The 27,950-nt window shown below is 35.4% G+C and overlaps 1 protein-coding gene across 8 annotated transcripts in view; it reads right to left on the reverse strand.

The window, feature by feature from the left end:
- CCSER1 (coiled-coil serine rich protein 1) overlaps positions 1–27,950 on the reverse strand; it is a 1,273,261-nt gene that overhangs the window by 735,100 nt on the left and 510,211 nt on the right. For all 8 annotated transcript variants that reach the window (XR_009564123.1, XM_030865665.2, XM_030865664.2 and 5 more), the window contains exon 7: positions 15,743–15,820. Coding sequence is in view for 7 of the 8 variants with exons in the window: in XM_030865665.2 (XP_030721525.1) it covers positions 15,743–15,820 (78 nt within the window). In the remaining variant the exon portion in view is untranslated. The remainder of the gene's footprint in view (positions 1–15,742; positions 15,821–27,950) is intronic.

Below are 27,950 nucleotides of genomic sequence, written 5' to 3' on the forward strand. Positions count from 1 at the left end.
ATATACAATGGAATATTACTCAGCCATAAAAAGAAACAAAATTGATTTATTTGTAGTGAGGTGGATGGACCCAGAGTCTGTCATACAGAGTGAAGTAAGTCAGAAAGAGAAAAACAAATACCGTATGCTACCACATATATATGGAATCTAAAAAAAAAAAAAAAAAGGTTCTGAAGAACCTAAGGGCAGGACAGGAATAAAAGCACAGATGTAGAGATTGGACTTGAGGACACGGGGAGGGGGAAGGGTAAGCTGGGACAAACTGAGAGAGTGACATTGACATATATACACTACCAAATGTGAAACAGCTAGCTAGTGGGAAGCAGCCACATAGCACAGGGAGATCAGCTTGGTGCTTTGTGACCACCTAGAAGGGTGGAATAGGGAGGGTGGGAGGGAGATGCAAGAGGGAGGGGATATGGGGTATATGTATATGTATAGCTGATTAACTTTGTTATACAGCAGCAACTAACACAACAATGTAAAGCAATTATACTCCAATAAAGATGTTAAAAAAAAATGCTGAAAACCCCATATCCTCATCCTTTTTCCCTTTATTGCTCTCAACCTGACAGCATAGATTATCCCTTCCAGGCAGGAATCTCTCCTGGCATTTTGTCCCTACGTATCCAAGCCCAGTTTGATGACCTTCCAAGAAATTCTTTAAACTGTCAAATATCCTATAATAAAATCACTTCCATTTCAACTAGCTAAAGCAAATTATATTCTTTGGATCTATGAAAACTGACCAATATTCCAGGTGGCTTTTATTCCAGGATTGCAAAGATGGCTTAAATTTATTAGGCCTGTTAGTAAAAGAAATACATAATCTTAGTAGAATTATGATCTCAATAAATGTCAAGCCTGAGGAAAGGAGGGATGTTTATTATTTCTTTTTTTCTCTTTTTTTTCTTTTCTTTCCTTTCATTCCCTTTTCTTTTCTTTTCCTCTCTTCACTTCTCTTATTTTCTCTTCTTCTGTCTCTTCTTCTATCTCTGCCTCTATTTGTGTTTATCCCCTTCAGTTATATAAAACCAATGATCAGTCAGAATCATGATTAAAATAAAAACACTGTAGACTTTCTGTAGTATAGTAGTTCAAGCTACAGTCTTCAGAATTTTAGAAACCTGAGTTGGAATTCCAGCTGAGTCATTTACCAGCACTGTGACCTCTAGTCAGGTTCTTAACTGCTCTAAGCTTCAATTTCCTTATCTGTAAAATGAGACAATAATCGTGTATACTGAGGATTAATACTCAAAAGAAGTAGATAGCTTTCAGGATTTCCAATTTAGAGAAACTTGAAATGTATATAGCATTTGGCTATAGAATAATCTTAGGAAAGGTAATATTTGTAAATCCAAACAGCTGTTGGCAGGAATGCAGTTATCTCTTAGGCAATGGTTATCACATAAATACCTGCTAAAGCAGAAGCCAGACTTTCAGACCACAAGATGAGATACTGACAAATAACAAGAGCAATTAAGTACTGAATTCCCTAGCACCAAGTTAGTCTCATACAGATAATTTGTATCCAGGATTGGTCCAGCTATGTTTATAGAGTTGTAGGGAAGAAGAGGGATAAGCTACAGAAAATTTGGCAGGCTACTTGTATAGCTTGATAGCCTCTGTTACATATATCAGCTTATCAATGGCTAATGTAATAAAATGAGTATTTCAATTTTAATATGATAAAACACTAGAAAAGAAACGAGGCCTTAAGTGAGCTTTTTTCACCATTCATTCATACAATTCATTCTTTCATCTACTATTAGTATATTATATACTAGTTCTATACTAGACACTGAAATAGGGAATATAAAGAATATAAAATATTTCTGTATTTATGAAAATCGGCATCTATTGGGGAAGACTGTAAATATATTTATAATATAATTTTATACTTCTATATTAGAAGTGAAATTAAAGTATTGTGGAGACTTTGGGGATGAAGTTTCACAGAGGGGGTGGCATTTAATTGGACATTAAGTGAGGATTAGAAGTTTGCCAGACAGAAAACTGAAGATAAAGGAAATAGCTTTTATAATTCAGCACAGTGGATATTCCTTACTCTGTATTAATGTAATAACCAATTAACAATTGACAGAAAAAGAAGAGTAATGTGCATTCTAATTATTTAAATAATCAACCCGGCGATTATGAACAAAGATTCCTGTGTCAGGAATAAGACCCACATCTTACATGTGTCATTACTAACTGTGATAGGAAGAATAATGCCCCTTTTCTTCCTCCAATGATGTCCATGGCAAAGGAGAATTAAGACTGAAGGTGAAATTAAGGTAGCTAATCACCTGACTTTAAAATAGGGAGATTTTCCTGGGTTATCTGGTAGACCTAGTGAAATCATGAAGGTCCTTAAATATCATAGGGAGAAACAGAGAGTCAGAATCAGAGTGATGCATCATAAGAAAGGCTTAATAGGCCATTGTTTTAAAGATGGAAAGAGGCAAGGAAATGCAGGCAAACTCTTGTAGCTCAAAAAAGTAAGTAAATGGATTATCTCCCAGAGTCTCCAGAAAAAACTCAGCCCTGCCAACACTTTGATTCCAGTCTAGGGAGACCTAATTCTGACCTCTGACTTTCAGAACTATATGAAACTAAAATGAGAATTGTTTAAAGACATCAAGTTTGTGGTAAATTGTTACAGGAACAAAATAAAACTAATACACTAATGACAACTTTTAAAGATATAACAATCAGGTAAATATAAATATATTTTAGTGTATATTTATGAAAGCCTAGACTACCTATAAACTATTATTTTAATATAGATATAGACAATCTTCATCCTATTTGATGAACAGATCTGCATCTGCATGTACAGACGAAGGCAATCAACAACAGTGGATAACATGAAAATCCTTCCTATTTCTTATCATTTGTATTTTATTAGTACCATTTGATTTTCTAGGAATTGACAAATTTCGAATGAAGTTCAGAACCCATTCTGTGGAAATTGAGCTCAAGAAGAATTATAAAATTTTCTTCATTTTGCATCTTAAAATTTGCTCAACTTGCTATGGTATGAATATGTGTGTCCCCCAACCTTTATATGTTGAAACCTTAACATGCCGAGGTGATAATATTAGGACATAGGGCCTTTGGGAGGGGATTAAACCATGAGGTCAGAGCCCTCAGGAATGGGATGAGTGCCCTTATAAAAAAGGCCTCAGGAATCTCCCTTGCTACTTTTGCCATGTGAGGGCTACAATGAAAAGACAAAAAGAAGGTGTCTAGGAAGTGGGCCCTCACCAGACACTGAATCTGCCCGTGCTTTGATCTTGGACTCCTAGTCTCCCGAACTGTGAGAAATCAATACATTTCTGTTGTTTATATGCTTCCTAGTTTATGATATTTTCTTAGGTCAGCCTGAACAGACTAAGACACAACTCTTGCTTGCTCCCTGTACCTCACTGCTTGTAGAAGGCAGTCCAAGTTCTCTATGAAGCATGTGAAGTCCTTCACAACAAACAAATTCTTCCTTGCCACGTGGGCAACACGCAACTGAATATTTATGTCTAGACCTTCGTGGTCTAGCTTGAGACCTTGGCGCTTACTTCTCCTTTGCCTCACGACACTTCCCTTTCCTCAACTGCATCTCTGAACTTTTGAAATACTTGACATTTTTCCAGGCCATGCTGAACTACAGCCAGCATTATGATATTCTGTAGCTTTATACAGTCTGAAGAAAATATTTCTGCCCCAGTACCTTTACATAAGGTCTTACACATAGTAGGAACTCAATAAATGTTTGTTGATTGTTCTGAATGTCTCACTACATTCAAGAAAATAACAGAAATGGTGAGAAATGATAATAGTAGAACTATTATCACTAAGTGAGTAAGGCCCACAGGCAAGAACAAGAAAGAGGAGAGGAACAGCTAATGTTAACAAGAGGACAGACCACTGTCGGTTTTATTCATGTAGGCATTATTACCAGAAACTATGACCCATCTCTCTTTAACATGGTGTAGCAGCTGGCATGGCTCCATTTTCCTACTTGGCTCTCTTGCCAGCTTCTATTGTCTGGCAAAGACACTTAAGGGAGAAAAGTGAGCTTAATTCTTCTACCCTTAATTATGCTTTGACAGTTCAGCCCAGCTTTTTCAAAACTTCCAGCTCAAATACTGCTGCCAAAGACTTTCTTGTTAAGCAGGGCCTAACTACTTTAAATGAATTTTTATTCTTCTTGTTTTTTATGGTCAAAATAAGCAACTTGGATGAACACACACATCATTAAGTCTAGTGACTAGTCTAAGATAGCACAGGTGTTTGGCATTACATAGACAATGGAGGACAAGTCTATTTTCTGACTTGATTATAATGAATCACATTTTTGTTTTCCATTGAGAGTTTTAACTCGGTGTATGAATTTCCTCAAGGCTTTTCAGTACCTTTGGGGAGAGGGTGAGTCAGAAGGTGATAGGTCTGGTTCTCTGTACTAGGTCAACTTTGGTCTCCAAGGAGACAGAAGGAAGGAAAAAGCTTGGAGACATGGAAAAAGAAGTTTGCCTGTGTGGAGTCTGTAAGGAATAAAGGTTGTTGAAACAGATTCCTGTATATATTTATATATAAGAAGGGATTTTCTTTTCCCTTGGTGAGGAAGAACATAAATTGTTTCACAGATGTTATGTGGGAAAGAAGAAAAGAACTTGAATTTTTATTCTTAATAAGAAATACATGAATAAGATTCTAATATAACAGGTTTAGCCAACATTTTCAGTGCTTGTCACATCTCCTGAGATAAGAGTTTCTTATCAGATTTGCTAGAGTAAAAGAGATTACCTGAGAAAAAGGGCAAGTCCCAGTACAGACAGAAGCTGACTGCTGATAATATAATGCAAAAGCTTAAAAGAAAACAGAGCATTTCCTTAGCTGAAAATCTGACATCAATAATTACTCAGAATATTCAAATTACGTCTATCTTCAAAATTATTGCTATTAAGCTGCTGATTAGAGGCTAATATCCATCTGGCAATTGTTTACCTTCTAATTTCTTGCACTAGAAATAAGTCACTATCCAAGAGGAAGAAAGTTAAGTATTTGCAAAAGCACATTGCACCCTTCCTGATCTCTTTTGGAATTGATTTTAAAGTAAAACACAAGAAAAGATGCTCAACATCACTAATGATTAGAGAAATGCAAATCAAAACTACAATGAGGTATCACCTCACACCGGTCAGAATAGCCATCATCAAAAAATCTACAAACAACAAATGCTGGAGAGGATGTGTAGAAAAGGGAACCCTCTTGCACTGTTGGTGGGAATGTAAATTGATACAGCCACTATGGAGAACAGTATAGAAATTCCTTAAGAAACTAAAAACAGAGCTACCATATGACCCAGCAATCCCACTCCTGGGCATATACCCTGAGAAAACCATAATTCGAAAGGATGCATGCACCCCAATGCTCATTGCAGCACTATTTACAATAGCCAGGACATGGAAGCGACCTAAATGCCCATCGGCAGATGAATGGATAAAGAAGGTGTGGCACATGTATACAATGGAATATTACTCAGCCATAAAAAGGGACAAAACTGTGCAATTTGCAGAGATGTGGATGGACTGTCAAACAGAGTGAAGTGAGTCAGAAAGAGAAAAACAAATACCGTAAAATATTGCTTATATGTGGAATCTAGAAATATGATACAGATGAACTTGTTTGCAAAGCTGAAATAGAGTCACAGACATAGAGAACAGATGTATGGTTACCAAGGGGGAAAGGGAAGGTGGGATGAATTGGGACATTGGGATTGACAAATATAACTACTGTGTATAAAATAGATAACTAATGAGAACCTACTGTGTAGCACAGGGAATTCCCCTCAATGCTCTGTGGTGACCTAAATGGGAAGGAAATCTAAAAAAGAGGGGATATGTGTATTCAATATATATGTATAACTGGTTCACTTTGTTGTACAGCAGAAACTAACACAACATTGTAAAGCAACTATACTCTAATAAAAAATAAATTAAAAATAAAATAAAATAAGTGAATAACAACAAAAATAAATAAAGTGATGTTCATACACTTCCCTAAACTATTAAGAATATCTTTTACTGTAGACAAGGGTAAATAGAATTTTCTGATTATTCATAATGACTATCCAACTTTTAATTTGCGTCATCCATATGACAATTTTGCCCAGCAGAGTTACTACAGGTATTAGAACCTCTGACAAATTATTTATGGGTGCTTTGAAAACTGCACTGAAGAAATGTTAAATCTGTGATACAAAAAACCTCAGAACAGAATATTTGCTTGTTTTACTCACTGTATTGCATCTGTCAGCATGGCCATTTAATACCCCCATATAGTATAATTAAAACAAAGGATGTCCAATGTCTTAATAAAACAATTTAGGTCTAATATTCTTTAACCTTGTGTAGTTAGCAAAGTAAATACAATCATTTCTAAATTATTTGATGTATGGCAGAATTAACTGTACTTAATTCCTCGCACATTTTATTTTACCGCTGATATGATTCAGCTTCCAAAATTCATTTGTTATTTAAGTAAATGATTCCAAGATAGAACAGATGGAAGTCATTGCCAGATAAACTAAACTCATGCTGAGTCCACCTCTGACAGCTTCTCATATTCATGGTCCATCTCAAATGGTCATGTTAATAATGAATCACAGCCTTGGAATTTTACCTTGATTATTAATTTCTTATTTAAAAAAAAAATGTGTTACAGTATACTTCACACTTATAAGGTAAATCCTGAAGTGATGCAAGAGCTTATATTTTAAAACAACAAAGAATAAGTGTATATGATCCAGAATGTGTATGAAATGGTAATGTTAAGATAAAAAATAAACACTGGATGTACTAAACATGAGATCAGCTGCTTAAATTATCATTAATAATGATATTATCTTAAATATAGTGTTAATCCCAAGCCAATTCCAATACCTGACGTCTTCATTAAATGTTAAAAGAAATCTTGTTAATATTGGTGTGCAGAGCAATGACTGCCACATCCGCTATTATCTCACATCAAGGTTTTCTAGACACTCGGGAGCAACAGGTATTGAGGAACAGAGCACACTGCTGACATCAACTGTTTCCAAATAAAACTGTCCTGGCATCTTGTCGGCAGACAGAACATGTATTTCAGTGACGGCAATCCACTCTTAAGTGGGTCCCCAAACCAAAGTTGAGGTCATAATGACTCAGTTTCTTAAAATTCATTTTCTTTCAAGAAACACACAAAGTTGTTTTTATTTCCCCAAATTTCAAGGCTTTTATTGGCTTTAGAATTTTGCTAGAAGTAATTCAATATCCTGTCTTTTATGTACAAACTAATCCAGACCTTTTCACATTGTGTACCTGAATTCTTTCCTCCAATGTTCTGTACCTGTATTCTAAATTCAAGCTTTTCCTAGAAAATCCTCACTTTTGCCAATTATGAAATACCATCCAAATCTATGTATCTTGTAGTTTTCTGGAGCTCTTTTTTTTTTTTTTTTTTTTTGCCATACTACGCGGGCCTCTCACTGTTGTGGCCTCTCCCATTGCGGAGCACAGGCTCCGGACGCGCAGGCTCAGCGGCCATGGCTCACGGGCCCAGCCGCTCCGCTGCATGTGGGATCTTCCCGGACCGGGGCACGAACCCGTGTCCCCTGCATCGGCAGGCGGACTCCCAACCACTGCGCCACCAGGGAAGCCCTGGAGCTCTTTTTAACTCAATGATATAAACAGTGGATCCCTGAATTCGGTTTTCCAAGGTCATCTCTAACGGATGCTGAGTAAATCTTGTCCACTAAATATGTCAAAGGGACTTTGTGACCACAGTAAGCAGAGTATGGCCCAATGCTCTGAAAGTATGCTAAAATAAAGCTTTATACCATGAAAGTTTTCTCTCATTACCACATGGAGAACTCAAAAAAGTTAGGAGAAATCTAAGGCAGCAACCTATGCAAAGATGAAGAAATTCAATGAGATTTACATTTAAGGAAGAAAATGAATGTGTGACCTGTGGATGGGGTGGGAGGGTGTATGCCATTATTTTTAGCATGTATTAATGTTGACAAGTTCTATATCTTGGACATGCCTTACTGAAACCATTTGGATAGTGTGTGAGAAGGATTTTACAGCAATATAAAGCTAGCAAGCGACATGAAAGTATTTGCTTATTATTTTTTTTTCCCCTTGAGGTCTGCTATGTCTGAGAGATACTGCATACCTTTTAAGAAAAATTAAAATTTGTTTTGGCTTTAATTTATGTAAAAGTAATTTTCATTTATTTTAAAATAATTTTACTTGATTCATCAGGATATACAATTATTATTTTTCTTTCCAGTGAATATTCATAATACATCAGTGATGCTGTCTGCAAAAGTTAAATAATAGATACAGTGTTTATTCAAAATTTATCTTGACAAAACCAGAAGGAAAAATGTTAACATAAAATAATACTATATAGACATAATATAGAAAGTATTGTTTGGTAGTTGTTATTTCAATTTTCCTCTCAGTGTTTATAATCAAGGCTTTAGTAAAATATTTTTATAGCCATGATTCTTTGATATTCTCAACCACAAGGTTTTAAGGACTATAAGTTAATTCAAATATGGTGACATTTAACTGAAGTTTCCAAATTTAATGGAAATTAAAATAGCATTGGAAAATATACTCAAATAAGTGCACAGATGCATATGTGTAAACATTTAAGGAAATCTCTCATTTCCTATTTCATTCCCTCAAATCCAAACTCCCTCACATATCACTGAGAATTTAATAGCACTGAAAACTGGATCAATAAAGGAATATCACATATTTATATGGTAGATTAAAAATTGCTCCAAATCCTTGTCATTCCCCATCAAGAGGTGCAATTTATTTTTCCTTTCCTTGAGTCAAGGTTGGCCTTGTGTTCAGGAAAGAATTAACATAGCAGTCTTGAGTCTGTCTGTTATGGGCTGAATTTTGTCCCCTCAAAATTTGCAGGTCGGAGTTTCAACCCCCAGGACCTCAGAATGTAACCGTATTTGGATACAAGGTCTTTAAAGAGATGTTAAAATGAGGCCACGGTGGTGGTGGGATGGGGGGTGAGGGCTCTAATCCACTATGACTGGTGTCCTTATGAAAAGAGGAAGAGACCCCAGGGTGTGCATGCACAGAGAAGACTCTGTTAATCGCTACGTCATGATACCTATTTATTTGCAACATCAGAAAGATAGCAAAAGAGGTAAAAATAGGAAAATATAGAGAACCTTAGAATCAGGGATAATCTTTGATATTGCTCTTTGTTGATATCCCACATACAATCTATTAACAAATCCTGATGACTCACACTCAAAATGTATCTAAAATCCCACCAGTGTTTATTAGCCTGTCAACATTTACCACGCCATCTCTTACCTATAGGAGCTTTGCCTTCCTTCTTCTACTATGTCCTTTTGCTGCCTACGTCTACACGGAAATCAGAGTAACAGTTTTGAAATAAAGTCTGATTATGTCATTCTTTTTTCCCAAAACACTCCAGTGGTTTCCCATCTCAGGCAATGTAAGATTCCAAGTCTTTAACACGGTCTACAAGGCCCTTCATGATCTGGTTTCTCTCTGACTTGATCTTTTATTACCTGCACACTCATTCACTCTGCTCCAGCCACAATGTCACTCTTGCCGATCCTAAAAAGGTCAAATGTTCCCCTGCCTCACGGCTTTTGCACTTGTCCTCAAGCCTCTTCCCATAGAGAGATGAGTGGCTTTCTCTTGTTTTTCATTTTAGTCTCTGTTAAACCATCTCCTAATCAGAGTAACCTTCTTTGACCATCCTTTTTGAAACAGCAACATACTTTAAAGTCACTTCCTATCTTCCAAATCCTGCTTTATTTTTCATTATAGCATTTATCATCCCTACCTGACATGCTGTATATTTATTCTTTTGCTGTGTATCACTCCTCACTAGAACCCAAATACCATGAAAGCAGGAATTCAGTCTGTGCTGTTTACATTGAAGCACCAGTGTCTAGAACATTATCAAGCACGTGGTAGGTATTTTATAAATTGAGTCATCAACAGATGAATGAATGAATAGATGGCCTAGTCAAAAACTAACCAAAAATGCAGAATATACCATTTTGGGCTCTTTCTGGGACAACCAAAAAGTGAATTCCAATAATAAAAAGAGACCATTAAATTCAGTAAATGAAAAACAACAATAAACACACAAAAAAATCTCAACCAATGCAGGATATGCAACAGATGATGTTATGAGGTCACACCACTATCTGACTCCACTCCCTCAGAGCCTCCAAATGTGTTCTTTTCCACTATGGTGTTTTTAGACCAAATAAACTGACACTACTTAGTATATTGATGTTATATAAAGAGTAAAATATCAATAGTGCTTTGTTCACAATGAGGTTTTTCCCAGAATCTAATGTGATTAAATAATGTTCCTTCAGTGGAGATTGTATTTAGAAAGTTACCAGGTTAATGCACAGGAGGAGGTTTGGGGAATTAAAGAAAAATATACTGTGGTGTGTTCCTGATAAAAAGATACCATACATCCTATGGTTACACAAATTATTATGTATTCCTTTTTTCCAAGTAATGTTTTATGTATATTTACCAGTTTCCCCTTAAGACAAATTCATTATATTAACTTCTTCTCCCTCATAATTGATAAACATTTCCATTAATCATTTTTCATGAGAGGAAACTGATACATGAGCTCATCTGAATACTCGAGGGTATAAAATAAGTAGCATGCCTTCTAGGAATGAATATTAAACATTATTCTTCATCAAAGTAAAGACTTTATATTTCTACTCTCACATTTAGAAATGAAGTACAAGGAGTTGAGTGGAAATATTTCTGTTTCATGTTATTTCTAATATATAGAACTTTCTTGCTTTAAACTAACAGATATCTCTGTAAAAAAAAGATTGGTTAAAACATATACTGTTTGCTATATGCTATTCTAAGCACTTTCTATTTAATAACTTGTTTAACCTTATAAGAACACAATGAAGACGCAATTGCTATTGTTCCCATTTTACAGATGGAAAAATTGAGACACAAAGTAACTGACTCACAGTTATAAAAATAGAAAGTGGCAGAACTGGAATTTGATCCTAGGAAGTCTCTTAACTAGGCTACACTGCCTCTAATGTTCCCAACTCTCTTTTCTGCTTTCTTAAAAAATATATATTGTTCTTAAAATAGAAATAAGTGGTCATTATAGAAACTATAGGAAAAAAATTTATAGTCCATCTAAATAGTTGATTGTAGATAACTGTATATTTTCTGGGTTTTTTTCCCTACTCAATATTTATTTTATATAATTGAGAGCAAACTATGTGTGCTACTACATGTTACTAAGTCCTGAGTTTAGGCTCTATGGTCAAGTGGATCATAACATCCCCACATTGGCTAGCAGGATAAAATTTTTGAGACCTTCATGTATTTCTCTATTTCTTCCTCTGTGTCCCTTGCTTAAATAAGGGAGATGAAGAAAAGCAGTCAGAGAACCTTGGAATTCCATAGGAGAGGAGACCCAGGAAAGAGCCCAGCACCACTCTGTGTCAGCTCCTGGGGAAGATGGCTGGACTTCAGGGAGGGTGGCTCCACTGTGCATTCTAGGCACTGGATACCCAAGCACCTTACACATGCCAGGAACCCAAGAACAGAGAGAAGCAGCAGTCAATGGGGTCATGAAGGCAATGGGTGATTTTTATTTTCAGACTTTGATTGAAGATTGGTGCATGGAGGACAGTCTTGGTGCACTTTTGAAACAATATCTAAAGAAAAGGCAAATTGAATTTGTTTCTTTCCTGTTGGCTTTATCACAGGATAAGGATAAAGAATAAGGCAGGATAATACCTGTGTCTAACTTATGCAATCAAAAAAGATGCTTTCTGGAGGAAAAGGGATTAAGATCTAGCCATCAGGCTTCATTGAAGAACAAATAAATTTAAAAATATGTGATGAATGTGGTTGGCAAAAAGAACATGGCCCATAATCAAGTGTACTGTTAACGGAGGGGTCAGGAACAATGAGCCAGCTTTAGCTTCAAGAACGTTAGTTCCAGGAATGGATGGAGGCTGTAATACCTGTGTATACACAAATAAATTAAAAGCATCATCCTACTAAAGAACAGTAATATTTGATGGCCCCAAAGCATTTTTGGTGTGGTACATCTGACTGAGGCCACAAAGGAAGAGACAAGGCAGATTAAGGAAGTCAGGGAGAATGGCAGAGGGAACAGGTAGAATAGGGTAGAATGGGCACATCAAAATTAACAATGTCAACTTGGTTATTCTACAGAAAAACATAAAACTTTTAATTAACAGTTAAGCAGTCTACTCCCTTTTTCCTTATATCAAAGTCTCACTTAGATCAATTAACTTGCACTATTATGATTCTATTATGGCTGTTTAATAAAATATTGTTTCCACCCATGTGAAATTAGTTATCCCTTGGCCTTTCCATAATAATGTAGTGGCATATGTGTCAGACCACATATGTATATATTTTATGGAATGCTGAAAGCTCTATTAAAAAATTGAAGTTATGCATTTGCCCTTTGTTTCCAAATATATGTCCATAACAATAGTCTGCATAATTATAAAAACCTGGACTCCTAGAAACTTCTCAGTAACAAGAGTCTGACTGGGAAATCTGTGAGTTTATTACCTGTGGTATAGGTGGAGGATTGTGAATTATACATCTTTTTATATGAAGGGGTTCACTCAAAAGCTTTCACTGCCAGGTGTGAATAGGGAATGGTGACTGTGGTGAACTGGTATCCATGTACCCTGTCCACATGGAGAAACCCTACTTATCTCTGATCAGTCAGTTCTATCTGAAAGAAAGGCAGTTTCCTAGATCTTGCAATTTATTAAGAGAAGACTAGATGGATTTTTGTGAGAACTGTCCTCATTTTTGAAAGACTAAACCAAACAAAACACTATGGCAATGGGTTTTAAATGGTAAGGGTAAAAAATTTAGCACAAGGTGAACTGTTCTGTAAGGGAATAGAGTCGTGAGTAAGTATACAGGGCTTGGGCTATTTTTAAGAGCTGATCTGGTTTTGTTTAAAAATTAAATTGAAGTACGTACTCCAGTACTAGTAGTGCTAAAAAATAGTCTTATTATGGAAAAGAAGCATCTGGTCCCAAACAAAATTTAATTGTCATCTTTGATTCTTGTATCTCCAGAGCTTAACATACCCCTCTTGACCCCTTGGGTAAGTCTCCAGGATACTACCAGTTTTCTACTACCTTAAATTTAATAGATCCCACTGTGGTACATTCCTATTGATAGCCAATTTCTCATCTAACATTCAAGTCAATAATATAGGTAGAGATATTAGTGGGAAGGTAATTATTAGGGATTTAAAAAATATATTACATACCATTTGTCATTACGTCAAATGGTATGGTTAAAATAAATTTAATCTGAATGTCATTCTGAAGATAACCTTTAAAGGAAAGCATTTACTTGGATAAACACTTGAGCCAAAACAGGATATCTTCCTCCAACTGTTATATGAGTGCTTCCAAAATAGACCAAGAAAAGGATGGAATACTTTCTTTTATTAACCTAATTATTTCCCAGAAGAAAAGGTATAATTAAGTCTCTCAACCGGCCACCAAAGCTTATCTTTCAAAAGCCTTCCTTGTCTAATATTAGGGCAGATGGTTACGGAATTGGGTGCTGAAATCACTGTCTTAGAAAATACAACTAAAGTATCAAAGGTGATTGATCTTATTTTATTCTTGGGGAGTAAAAAAAAAAAGATAATCAATTTTTTTTCTAGTTAACCGTGTTGGTCAAATATCAAAAATTTAAATAAAGTTTCGGACATAAATGAATTAAAATTGCAAGATTTTTCAGGGTATCATCGGAAAACTCAATGTCTTCCGTGTTTTTTTGTTTTCAACAAATTTTTTTGCAATTAAAATGTACTATACTGCTAAGGTACATCTCAAAATAGTTTCTGTATATTTTGTGTTTATATAAGGATAAATAAGAATTCTATTAATCATTTATATGACAACAATTTATAAACTAAAAATAAAAGAAGCAAATGCAGGAGTTGTATAATTTGTAACCTTAATTTTAGATACTTCTAAATACTAGTGGATGTTTCTATATCTGTTAAAATCGTTTTGAAAAAATATAAATAATATTCCTATCACAGAAGAAGTAAATTAAGAGGTACTATAACTATATTGGTTAGCAAAAGCCAATATTATATATTATAAGCACTTGGAAGTTTTAACTGCATATTTACACATTAACACGGGAAAAATATTGATCTCTTAGAACAAGTCAGAGAAACTAACTAAAATAATTATATTTATATTAGCTTTATGTCAGCAGATTTTGGAATATATCTGACGTTTCCTTTTAACCCTGTTAAAAAATACATTAATTTTCAAGGAGGGTAGTCATTATCAGCATATTAAAAAGAGAAAATGGTTTCTAGAGATGCTGTGAGAATTCAGTTAAAAACTTTTTAAAAATATGATTTTTCTTTAAATTTTGTCCCATCTACCATAAGATGGAATATTAAGGAATACTAAACTTTGAAACATTAGTATTATTTTCTCCTTTTGTTGTAGAATGATAAAATATTTCTCAATAAATGATATAATCAGAATTCTATTTAGTATTTAACAATTCTCTGACATAAATGAGCCTTTAACAATTATTATTGTCTATCATTAAGCCACAAAGCACCTATAATTAGAAAACTAAAGACCCACGATGGAATTTATAACCTTCTATTATTTTCATTTTAACAATAGAGCAAATATTGAGTATACGGAAATCCACATCAGTCACTGTACTAGATGTAAGCAATATGAAGTTGAATAAGATTTTGTCTTCATATGAAAAACAATGACAAAGTTATGATAAAATACAAATCATCATAACTCCCCCAAATATGTTCACCTGTCTTTAAACTAAACTGAAACCATTGCACATAAGTGTATCATCCCAACTTTCCAAGTTTTTTTTTTTCTTTCCCATGATCTTAAGGAGTCCCTTTATTTACAATAATCCTAAAGAAATCCAAAAATCTCTGGTACACATATAAAATAGCTGATTTACAAGCTTTGGCTTAAAGAGAAACATCTAATCTTAAATAGCAAAACAAGAAGATGACTTCATATTTGTAATGTATACAGACTCCCAAACTGAAGAATTCTGCTAATCATACTTAGAGTATTTACTTAAATATTTTAAAAATGCAGTGTTTGGAGGAATGATTCCATATGTTAATTTTTTATTTCTACCATTAATTTGTAAAGAACACACAATTAATTAATTATGACCTAGAGTCATCAATGAAAATTCAACCAGCTAATGAAAGTTTAACTACTCAATGAGTGCTGAATAATTCATTCCAAGCTTATTGCTTAAATTAATATAAATACAAGATTTGAAACCTATAATTCATGTGACATCAAACTATTACAATGAAATTACTGTCTCTTACATGCAAGGCAAACAATGTGTTATATAAAGTATCAATTTCTATTCAAACTCTACCTTTATTTAGTAAGTAGAATGACAACAGACAAAACAACAACAAAATTTTAACATCTGAAACAAGATCCTTATGAACTAAAGCAGTTAACCTCACCATCTATGCCTGAACTACCTATTTTACTATAGTAAAATAAATATTTTTTAAAGATCCTAAAAGTATTGTAAACAATTATTAAAAATGTTTGCAATTTATTTTTTACCTTGAAAGGCGATGGCTCTTCAGTAAGAGGACTAACAGGAAGTGAAGTGGTGCTACTTGCTGGGCTCATATCTGTACTCTACAAGAAAAACAAAATTGAATTAGAGAGATACTTTTTTGTAGTCAATTTTTATTATTCCTAGTTTAGAACCTAACTCTTCTTGTTAAAATAAAAAACAAATATATAAGTGAAAATGGATGTAGAAAAATTCAAATTATTATTGTATAATGAATCATTCCTTATTTAGAAATAATGAAGAAATTAATCAAATTATCACTTCTCAATTTGCATTTCAAGTGTATTTTATTAAATATAATAACCATCTTTTATGTTAGGATGGTATCTAGTATTATATTTGCTTAACATATTACCTTTTTTTGATAATTAAACTATACCTATAATGGTTCACTATGGTGCTATTTCAATGTCTTTCAGGCTGATTTTCAAATATGTGTTATTCATATTTTCCTTTTATGGAGATTTGAGTCATTGTACCCAGTTTTTAATTCATGATGAAAAGCATATCTGCCATTAATTTACAATTGCAAAATGAAGAAATATTAAATTCTAAAAATTCCCATATTCATAGCTCTTGACAAACTTTCTTATTATATTCAGCTAAATAAAAATTTAAGGACAAAAGATTTACACAAATATAAGAGAATTATCAGAATGTTGCTAATGCTGTTCTTCTGGTCCTTTAAAAATGTAATCAATTAAAACTTAAGTAGGAGATTAGCCTATATAAAGAGATGCGTGTTAGAAGCTTGTCATTATTTTTTTCTAAAAGCAAGAAAAAGATATTGATAATAGGCAGCAACAGAAGTTATTTTACTATGCTCTCAACTCATTCTCTCAGAGGAATTCTTCCATTTAAGTAGATAAGCAAACAAAACATTGAAAAAAAAATACACACCTACATTTTTTCAGTTCCATTTCCAAATGTACATGGACACAAATACAGAAAAACTTTCAGTAAAGATTAAAGCAAAAACATGAATTAACCTTGATTGAGATAAGGGAACAAGTAGACAAGTTTGGCTGCCAAATTCTAACAAAAGAATACATTCAAAGAATACATGCTGCAGTTGCTACAAATTCTTAGTGTCTCTTTCTACTCAAATATTATTTTCAATTCACTTGATTCAGGTGCACAATAACCTGGACACATTTTAAATATCCATTAAAGTAGGATTACTTCTGACTGTCTATTCCAGAAACAATGGATATGAACTATAAATATAGGACCCAAGATACTCAGTATAATATTTTATACAACGTGTACCTTCTTTAGAAATTGACATAAGCCTGAACATTGAGTTAAAATGTCTAAAGGAGGAAATTAGATAAAAACTGAACAATAATCTACTAAAGGAAACAGGAAAATACAGGCACCAGATAACTGAGGTGAGTTACTTACTGACTAATTTCTAAATATAATCAGAGCTTCTTGGCCATTTATTAGATCAAAATCAGGAAATATTCTGAACTTCTGACTTTCACTATCTGATTACATGATGTAATGGGGAAACAAAGAGGTTTTCTTAGGAATCAATTTACTGAAGGATTTTAACATAAGAAATGAGTAAAACATTTCTGGAGAAATAGAAAAACAAGACTCTTGAGTTGTTCCTCTCATCATTAGCTTTTTCATGAGAAATTAAGCAAGTGATAGAGCACAGTTCATATGTAGTTGAATTATCTGATATTTTCCTAAAATACTGACATTCTGCATAGCATATTAAAGTATTATGTCCTTAAAAATCATATTCAGGAGACAGAGATGACATTCAGTTACAAAAATTTGAAAGCCTGGATCAGACGAAGGTTTTTTTAACTTCCATAAGAAGATGAGCTCAAAATAAAGCTTCATGGTTAACTTCTTTAAGGGTTAAGGTCTCCCACAACTTCCCAGAAATAAATGTGTCATTCTAAGCACTATAGAGAGCAGACTCTAAAATTTGCATCATGTAACCTTGATTATTTGAATATCATTCTTAGAGAAAACTTTGTTCTCACTTTAACTTTCAAATCTATCTTATAGTGTGACATTTTAATTCCATTGCTCTTAGGAAATCTTGAGAAAAGTGTTTTAAAAAAGCAAATCAATCTTACATGACAACATCTGATAAACTGCATTTAATTATCAAGTTGAGAAATACACGGCAAAAAATAGGATAAAAAATCTTCACTTTCAGCTTTTTATCCCACTTGTGTTTCAGTGATCTGTAATTTAGGTGTCATTCCAATTTATTCACCCTTTAGATAAAACACTATAGTAAATCCTTCACATAAGTCTTATCCATACTTCATATTTTAAATCATTTACCCTTTCATTCAATGGCAGCAATACCAATGCAAGTGTATATCTAAATACAAATTAACAAAGGACTCTCAAGTTACACTTGAAGTTTATAAAAGCCAACAGTGTGTGTTCTTTCATAACTTTCTTCATAAATTATTTTTTATAATTATGCCTTCATTTGCTTTTAATATATTTTAGAGACTTTGGAAATGGTCCTTTCACAATAACGTGAAAGCAAATCCCATGGGAATATGGAAAAGCTATTCTTCAAAAGAAGCAAATCATCGCAACAGAAGGAATCTCCTTAATGCTCATATGACACATTTGGGTTTTCTGACCCTTTGGAGACTGCACGAGACATTCTTGACAGGCTATAAAAAAACACGATCCTAATTCTTACTGTCTGAGTGTAGTAAAACTTGGTTTTCTGGTTCTAAGTCCAATAAATGTGTGCTTCATTCCAACATTAGGTGATTAAATAAACATGAACCTAGCATTGTTCCTTCACGTAAAATGTTGTTTTATACAAATTAGTAGACTTTCCCCCTTTCTATTTCTATCCCAAGTATGCTAAGTTCTCTTTTATTTTCTTCCAAATTGAGCTTAACATTAAGTAAGATCTTTAAGTTCAATAATAAAATCTAGCCAAGTATCTCCTTTGAGCATATCAGAGATATTCTCGTGAATATCACCCTCCTCGCATGCATACTGCTCTTCAGAATTCTTTCTGCTCATTAGTTTTGAAGATACTACTCACTTTGTTGTTGTTTTTAGAATATAATTTCCCTAAATTTGCAAACTCTTCCCTCATCTCCAACCTCTTTTTCTTTAAATCAACTTTATTTCTTTAAATCAACATACCTATACTAAAATGCAACTTTTCAAAATATATAGCCAGATGAGATTTGACGAATGTACTCACACGTATAACTACCACCGAAATCAAAATATAGAACATTCTCATTACCTCAAATGTTCCCGCACGTTCCTTTGCATGCAAGCACCTCCCACCCACCCAATCCATGGTCCCAGGCAACAATGATAAGCTATATGCTATAGGTTAGTTTTTCCTTCCCTAGAATTTCATAGGAAGGGAAATATATTAATATGAATTTGTTTAGGCCCAGCTCCTTTCACTCAGCAAAATTATTCTGAAATTCATCATATCATATTGTTGCATGTTTCAGTAGTCCATCCTTTTAAATGTTGTGTAGTATTTAGCAGAGGCCACAACTCATTTATCCAATCACCTGTTGCTAGAATTTGCATTGTTTCCAGTTTGGGGGTATTGGGAATACAGCCATACTGAGTGCTTTTGTAGATATCTTTATGTGGATGTATGTTTTCATTTCTCTTGGATAAATACCTACTGGTGAAATTACTTGCTTCCTACGGTAAATTTATATCTGGCATTATGTTAGCTTTATAAGAAACTGACAAATGTTTTCCAAAATGCAATAGTTTGTACTTTCATTTGCATTGTATCTCATAAACACTGGTATTTAGTTTTGTTTTGTTTTTTTTTAATTTTAGCCATCCCATGGGTCTGTAGTGGTAGCTCACTGCGGCTTTAACTTTCATTTCCAGGGATGACAAATGATGCCGAGCATCTGTTCATGTGCCTACTGACCATTAGTAAGTATATCTTGTTTTGTGAAACGTCTGTTCAAATATTTTGCCTATTCTTCTCTTTCACTGGGTTGTTTGAATACAAATCCTTTGTCATATATATTTATTATATTTATTATAAATATTTTCACCCAGTTTGGGCTTGCCTCTTCATTTTCTTAACAGTGTCTACAAAAGGATCAATGCTTTCTATCTTATTTGCCGTTTCGTTTGTTTTTTATAGTTTATACTTCTCTGGTGTTTTTCCTAAGAAATCTTGTCCTACTTCAAGTTCACAAAGATTTTCATGTATGTTTTCTTCTACCATCCTTTCAGATCAACATATGATGGCCAAAAACACAACAGAGTTAGGATTCTATTCTTTGAAAATATTTTTGCAATTACTTGGTGTTTAATGAGCATTAAGTAACCTTAATATTTGTACTGTACACATTCTAGTACAAAGATTTTCACAGAGATTAGTTTGTATTTTATCAAGTAACCTCAGACACTTTAGCCAATCTCATATCTTCGATGGGAATCTAACGGTTACTAGTGCCTTAATGATACTTTAATTACAACACACCTAAACACTGAAATATTAACTGCTTGTGGGTGTGTTGTGGAAGGGGAGAAAGTCTTTGCTAAAGTATTGACAATTTAAAATTAATATACAAGACTCTCCTCAGAGTGGGTGATTATGGAACTTCCTGGACAGATGGATGGCAGAAGGAGAGATATAAGCTTTAAGTGCGAAGGAGAATAGTAATGCCAAGAAGAGCAGTGTATCTATCATCTCCTACTGTTGACTCATCTTTGACTCTGAGGAAAACAAGGGCACAAGTGGAAATAAAACGAGCTTTTTAAAATAAAATTCTAAGAAACAAGATAGGAATATTCCCCTCTTTCTTAAATTTCTCAATGGAATAGAAATTTAAGCACATTGAGAGGTTTTGCCAACACCATGCCACTTTGGCATACTAAGAGCTGCCACACGGGGCTTCCCTGGTGGCGCAGTGCTTGAGAGTCCGCCTGCCGATGCAGGGGACACGGGTTCGTGCCCCGGTCTGGGAAGATCCCACATGCCGCGGAGCAGCTGGGCCCGTGAGCCATGGCCGCTGAGCCTGCGCGTCCGGAGCCTGTGCTCCGCAACGGGAGAGGCAACAACAGTGAGAGGCCCCAACAGTGAGAGGCCCGCGTACCGCAAAAAATAAAATATAAAAAAATAAAAAGAGCTGCCACACAATATTGGTGAAGAATAAGTATTAACAAATTTAAATGAAAATGACACGAGACAAGAGGAAAACAATGGCAGGGAGCTGAATAGACCTTTTCTTGGCTCCAATGAGATGGCTCATAAAAAATCTATGAATAATTAGGGGCAACTTATCAAGAGGCTGGAAATAGCAGATAAATGATCTCAGTGAAATCCTCAGTCTCAAGTATCCTGGTACCAACTCTGACTACCAACCTAGTACTTTATCAACATTGATGTCAGAATTACTAGAAGTTATTGCTGAGAAAAAACAAATAAAGTTAAGCTTATTAAAAAAAAAAAAATCAGGGGGCTTCCCTGGTGGCGCAGTGGTTGAGAGTCCGCCTCCCGATGCAGGGGACACGGGTTCGTGCCCCGGTCCGGGAAGATCCCACATGCCGCGGAGCGGCTGGGCCCGTGAGCCATGGCCGCTGAGCCTGCGCGTCCGGAGCCTGTGCTCCGCAGTGGGAGAGGCCACAACAGTGAGAGGCCCGCGTACCGCAAAAAAAAAAAAAAAAAGGCCTTTAGTACAGATGCATAAGGTAAACAAAAGCTCTGGTTGAAGTTCACCTTCTTAATTTTCAAAATCTCTTCCTGTCTGATATCAATAATCAAAGACAGCTGAGAGAAACAATATCCCAATAAATGCCTGGCTCAGTGTGGAGTTAGCTTTGCTCTTAGTCCTACTCTGATGTGATCAATCCCAATTACTAATCTCATTACCTCATTGTTTTGTCACTAAACCAAAGCTAAATCAAGGCTGTGACCAAAACCCAAAGTAACCTAAATTACTAGGCTATAGCAGAGATATAAACTAGCTCATTCCCACAGGAGAAATTAGGACTTGGTACTTAGTTTGGAAATTTCAGAAATTAAATTATATCAACTCAAATAGGGGCAGGCAGGTTTTGTGGGGATGATTCAGAATAACTAAATGAATAAGAGACTGTACTTAGTCAGATATTGGCCAACATATTAACTAATAATGAAAACTAAACTTGACGTAAGAACTCAGGGTGGCAACCTATTTGAGTTCTTTCCTTTTGGTGAAGAGAACCATTCAGAAACCACATTACGGAGTGGAAGATTCGTTGTTTAGTATAAAGTTAGAAAAAAGTGGTAATTAGATTCTCTCAGAGTATGCTTTATATTAAGCTATGGTATATGTACAAAGAAACACAAATCATTTACAATCCAAGCACTTTATCCTTTGAGCAGTGCTAGAGCTTCACCATAGTGACAAAATTCATATCCTCTTATTCATTTAAAATAATTGAAAAATCAACTACCGAAAGCACAATGACTTCATGCCAGACACACTGCAACATAATTTAAGATAGAAATAGCTAATCTGATTAACAATATATTTTTTTAAACCAGCCCATTTTTGTTGATGGTGGCATTAGTTACCTCAACAATGACTAGCTTATTAATTTTATTTTGCTTTGGTTTGCTTCAATTTTAGGAAATTGCAGTTTCAACTCATATATTCCAATTCTGGAAGTGCATATTTGAACCTCAAAGTTCCTATATAATTTCCCCAAGTTATTGTACAAATATCGTAAGGCTGAGTTCCTGTTTTTACCTATTTCTCCAAAGGAAAGAGATTCTGTCCCTGATCCCTAATCTCTAAGGCTGAATCCAAACCAACTGTTGCTAGACCTCTTTATGACTTGAATCTCCATTATCCCTCTATCTGCTTATTTTCTTGAACATTCTTCGTATGTTCTGCTGCTGCCACAAACTGAAATTATGGTCTTATTTCATTTACAACATTTAACAAGCAGTATTGAGAATCTATCACAAACTAGATTTGCGATGTATGTTTAATAAAAGTTCCTTGCCTCCAGGTATCTTAAATTCGTTAGAGGAGATAAGCAAGTGTGAAAAGTACAAACTAGAAAAAGGATTCATAAGTAAGTAGATAGGGAAGCAAACAAACAAATAAAAATCCAACTACCTAAGATAATCACTGATTAAATATGTACACACATTTTTTTCAGTCTTTTTCTGTGATATGTAATTAACTGGAATTAACGTATATTATCTATTCTAAATTTTGCCCCAAACTACATTCTCAGGATTTTTCTCGCATCAAACATTTTTCTTCAATGTACTTTATGATGAGTGAAAATACCATCATATAACTTTATTCATTTGTCATAATTTTTGCATTTTCATTTTTTTCTTTACAATTAATGCTGTGATGAGAATCATAAAACAGATCTGTGACTATTTCATTCAATAAATTTATAGAATTATAAAGTCTCAGTTAATATGCACATAATTGGCTAATTTCACATATATTATCAAATTTTCCCCCAAGGCTAATGTACTGATTTTTACTCCTAGTTGAGAAGTTTGAGTTCTAAATTTATTGTAACTTCAATAGGCATAGAGAAATATACCAGGTTATTTAACAGGCTGTGATTTACTAATTGGTTAAGTGTTAGGGGGAAAAATACATCCTTAAATTTCATTCAAATAAACTTTAAATGTATTAAAGTGCTAAATATAAAGAAAATGCAAAAGAACTTGAAGAAAATATAGGTATTATCTATCAATTATAGAATGGGCAGGGTTTTTCTAAACATAAACATAAATAAATCATAAAGTCAAAGATCTGTGACCATGTTTAATTTTCTACATTTAAAGAAAATGAAGTTATAAAGCAAATGAAGTATTTGGAAATTAAGTTTGCAGGGAACACTTATTCCTCATTCCTGGTGTTTCCTTTCATGTAGAAGGAGCTTTACTAGTGTTACACTCTCAGCTTCTCTGCCTAGCAAAGAATCGGTAAGTTTTCTTGCTGGTAAATTTGGGATGGATGAACTCGGTGTGATTGGCTCAGCTCATTCCTTTTTTTTGCTAGCTGGATCACATGCAGAGAACATGTGTTCTGTTCAACAGCTCTGCGGTAGGCTTTTTACTGCTAAGGTCCAAGTAAGAGCTTTAAGCCTCAAATCCTAAGAATTTTAACCTGGAAGTTTGTCTGCAGCTTATGGAGACTTTTCCCAAGGGCAAGGAGCCCTTTTACATTGTTGTGAGTATTAAGTGATGGTGTGTGGGATGAATAGACCTCAGCAAAGCCTCTGGGTCCCAAGAACATCAGAAAGACGATGGCCATGAGTCGTCTCGGTCAAAACACAGATGCCAGGGCCTTAGGGGTTGCAAGTTGCTGCTGGCTGACTTTGAACTACACAGAGCAGCTTTTCATGACCAGATTTGGCTGGTATAGTATTGAACTGGAAGAAAAGATTGCCTTTCCATTCTTGGACTTTTTAAGTGTTCCGTAGGTAGGAGAATGTTGGCAGCTTTTAAACTGAAAGGCAGCTGAATTCTGTGTCTGCTATAGAGTGCTAGTAAGCTTCTAGCTTTAAATTCTGCCTGCCAGGGCTAGCACTTAAAACTTGATATATTGGCTAATGTAGTTGGCTTCTAGAATGGCCTCCAAAGATCCCTGCTTTCTTAAATTTGCACCGTTGTGTCATTCTCTCCCCTCGAGTGTGTGCTGGATTTGGTAACTCACCTGTGGTGAATAAAATGTGGCAATGCCAGGTTAAAAGAAATTCGGAAAGGCAAGCATGGAAGCAGAAAGACCACTTAGAAGGTGATTGTAATATGTTGAGAGCTGATGGTGGTTTGGACAAGGTTTCATCAGTACAGGTGGTGAAAACTGGTTGAAGAGTATATATATTTTGATGGTAGAAGGACAGAATTTCCTGATGGTTTGGTTATGGGCTAGGAGAGAAACAGAGGAGACAGGGATGACTTCTAAGGTTGTGCCTAAACAAACAGAAGGATTAAGTAGGAATTTACTGGGAGAGGAATGACTGCAGAAGTAACACATCTGAAGTGGAAAAAAAAAAATTCAATAGTTCAGTTTGTTCAAGTTAAGTTTGAAATTCCAGTTGGACATGGGAGTGGAGATGTCAGGTAAGCACTTGGATACACTGCCTGAGATAGGATGAAGAACAAGGTTATGAAAAAATCAGGAGTTCAAGTGAGGCAGGAGATAGATGGGCTCCAGGCTGAACAGTTTCTCCCCTGTCGACAGAAACTCCATAAAAGCAGGATAATGGAGGAGGCTGGTCCCTGCCCAGATAAGAGATAAAAGACCTCATATTACACATTCTCGAACTCAAGGAGACCTCCCCGACTACACATGTGCAGAAAGGCTCCTTGGAGGTTCAAAGAGGGAGGGGGAGCCCCCCCATAGTAAGTGATGTCAACCTCCCATGGGCCTCTTCGCTAGAATCCATCTTGGCTAAGAGATGCACACGCACACATGGGAGGACCCTGAGATATACCAAATACAGACTTACAACCAGGCAAAGCAAGATGATTGGCCAAAGGAAACCCGGAAGAAATGCCCCATAAAAGTGATTGAAACTACCACGAGGGCGCGACTCTCCCTCTGAGCCCGCCTGTGTGTCTATCCACACACGTACTGTACTCTTTTTTCCTCCTAATAAACACTTTACTTGCTTCACTACTTTCTGTCTCTATGTGAAAATTCATTTCTACACAGCTGATGGGCCAGGGCCTTGTCACTGTCCACTGGTCCCTGGTGGTCTGTTGGCTAGGATTCAGCGCTCTCACTGCCACTGCCCGACCTCAAATCTCTGGCTGGGAACCGAAATCTTGCTTCAAGCCGCTGCAGGCCAAGGCCATCTGAAATCACAAGGAGCTGAGATGCTAAGGGGGGGCAACAATTTGGATAAATAAGAACTATTTCAAGAGCAATATTGGAAGTCATAAAAATGAATAAGGATCCACATTCTTTTTAAAGAATAGGGGGAAGAATATGATGGGGGTCAAACAAAGACTACAATAAAGAGGGGTAACAAGTAGAATAATCTGATGAACTTCAAGCTTTGAACCAAGAGTTATTAGGGAGACAGGAAAGATGCTGGTCAGGAAACTGAGGAGGAACAAGGACACCTACTTCTTCTCTCCACCCCTTAACGTTAGGGTGTGATCATGAAAATCACCACCACACAGCTTATGCTACCTGGAAACCAAAATGACTTCACCTAAATTATTTTTTCATCATACATCTCAAAGAAGACAAGTTTAGCATCTTCCTGTAGCCAATACACATAGACCCAACTTAACCAATTTATAACAAAGGAAAACCAAAAAAAGGGAGTGAGCAGAATAAACATAAAATATTTACTTCAACTTTATACCCATTGTCAATTTTGTTTAGCAAATTTCTTTCTATTTTTTTTTCTCACACCACAGTGGCAGCCAACTGGCCAGTTCCACAGGTATTATTTAATGAACATTAAGATTCTTGTCATCTGGCACATAATAGATGCTCAATAAACACCTTCTGAACAAGTAAATCACATGAACTCATAGACATAAGGACATCTGACCCTTTAAGACATAACTCAGAGATGGATAATTTCCATGACCAAAGGATTTTCTATGAAAAGACTTTGTTTAGCAAATTTCTGCTGTATTATATACTGTAATCTTTATGAGGGTCACATGCAGTTTACCTCTTTTTCCACACCTCATTTTCTAAACTCCCTCAAATTATCTAGAAACCTTGTAGTGTTCACCTAAATCTGTCCGTTCCTAATACCTAAATTCTGATCACTGAAGGTGTCAGCTCCACTACTATGCACAGATCACAACTGTTAAGGGAAACTTTGGGTTTCCATTTTTGTTCTTTTGTTTCTTTTTAAATAATTTAATTCACCACACGAAAAAGACAATTTTGAGGTGGGATACATGTGACGGTGTGCAAGAGTCACCTCACCAGGGCTCCCTAGAATTATTTTCATCTCTTCCTAAAAGTATTAACAGCCCACCAACGTGGTATAAAAATATTTTAAACTGAAAACTTCTGAACAATCGGTAGTCACAGAAAGAAACATTACCCTAACCTAAGCGGAGCCTCCGGAAAATACAGCTTCCATTGATCCTTCTCCTAGGGAGTTTCCCATTTAGGAAAAGACTGACCCTCAGCACCAGAAGAGTGAATCCAGCTGTCCATTAGCATCAAAAAGCCCCACAGAACCTTCCCTACTTTCCCACTGAAGCCCTAAACCGGCCCCCTTTTGTGTTGTGTTGGTACAGAAGCCTTTACGTCTGTCTGGCTATTCAGTGACTCACTACTGAGTAGCTCCATCTGCATAATAAACTCCTCCTGTTAATCTGTCCATTATCAGTTAATTAGAGGGGCCCAAATCAGTCAGTCCTAAATTGGTAGAGGAGAACTTTTCCTCCCAACACTTCCCAAATTCATGTTCATTTACATGACAGTTCATTCACATTGATAATTTGAAATTGGCCACAGGGAAGGATTATTTTACACCACAGAAATTGGCAAATGTTACAAATTAAGGCATTTTTCTTTGGAGAGCTGATTGTTAACCACTGACCTGCACAGAACTGGACGCTTTCAACATGCAGACATATACTGCAATATAATCCGTTATACAAGACATTGACGGGGACCAGATGAAGCTTTAATTTTTTTTTTTAATTTCTTCACTTTCTAGAAGTAAACAATCACAACATACATGGGGAAGGCCAACTTCTGAATAGGGCTTGTTTTGCAAACTATCATTTTCCATGTTTTCATCTCTATATTGGAATGGAAACCTGATTTAAAATATTATAATCCTTGTCTGTACTATTGTATTTTAAGAGATCCCCCTAACTCAGTCTCTCCCCTAGCCAATTCTTCCCACACCCTAACATCAGATTGATCTTTCTGAAATGGCTCTTCATGCCCCTTCTTTGCTGAAAGATTTCAACATTTCACTTAGGCCATGAATGAATTCCACACTCTTTAGACTGGGATTCAGGCACCCCTCAAAATGAGAACAACCTTCCGTTTTAATTCCCTCACCTTTACTTACCTGAGTCCAACTCCCAAGACAACTTTTTTCCAACAATCCTTTTTAACCCTAATTCTCACCCATCCTGACACTTAACTTGCTTTCAGTCATTATGATCTCTCCACCTAAACATTTGGAAATGCCCTTCTCCAGTAACCCTATTATCAAAATCTCGTTCTC

Source organism: Globicephala melas, chromosome 5, assembly GCF_963455315.2.
Source record: "Globicephala melas chromosome 5, mGloMel1.2, whole genome shotgun sequence".
NCBI classification, from domain to species: domain Eukaryota; kingdom Metazoa; phylum Chordata; class Mammalia; order Artiodactyla; family Delphinidae; genus Globicephala; species Globicephala melas.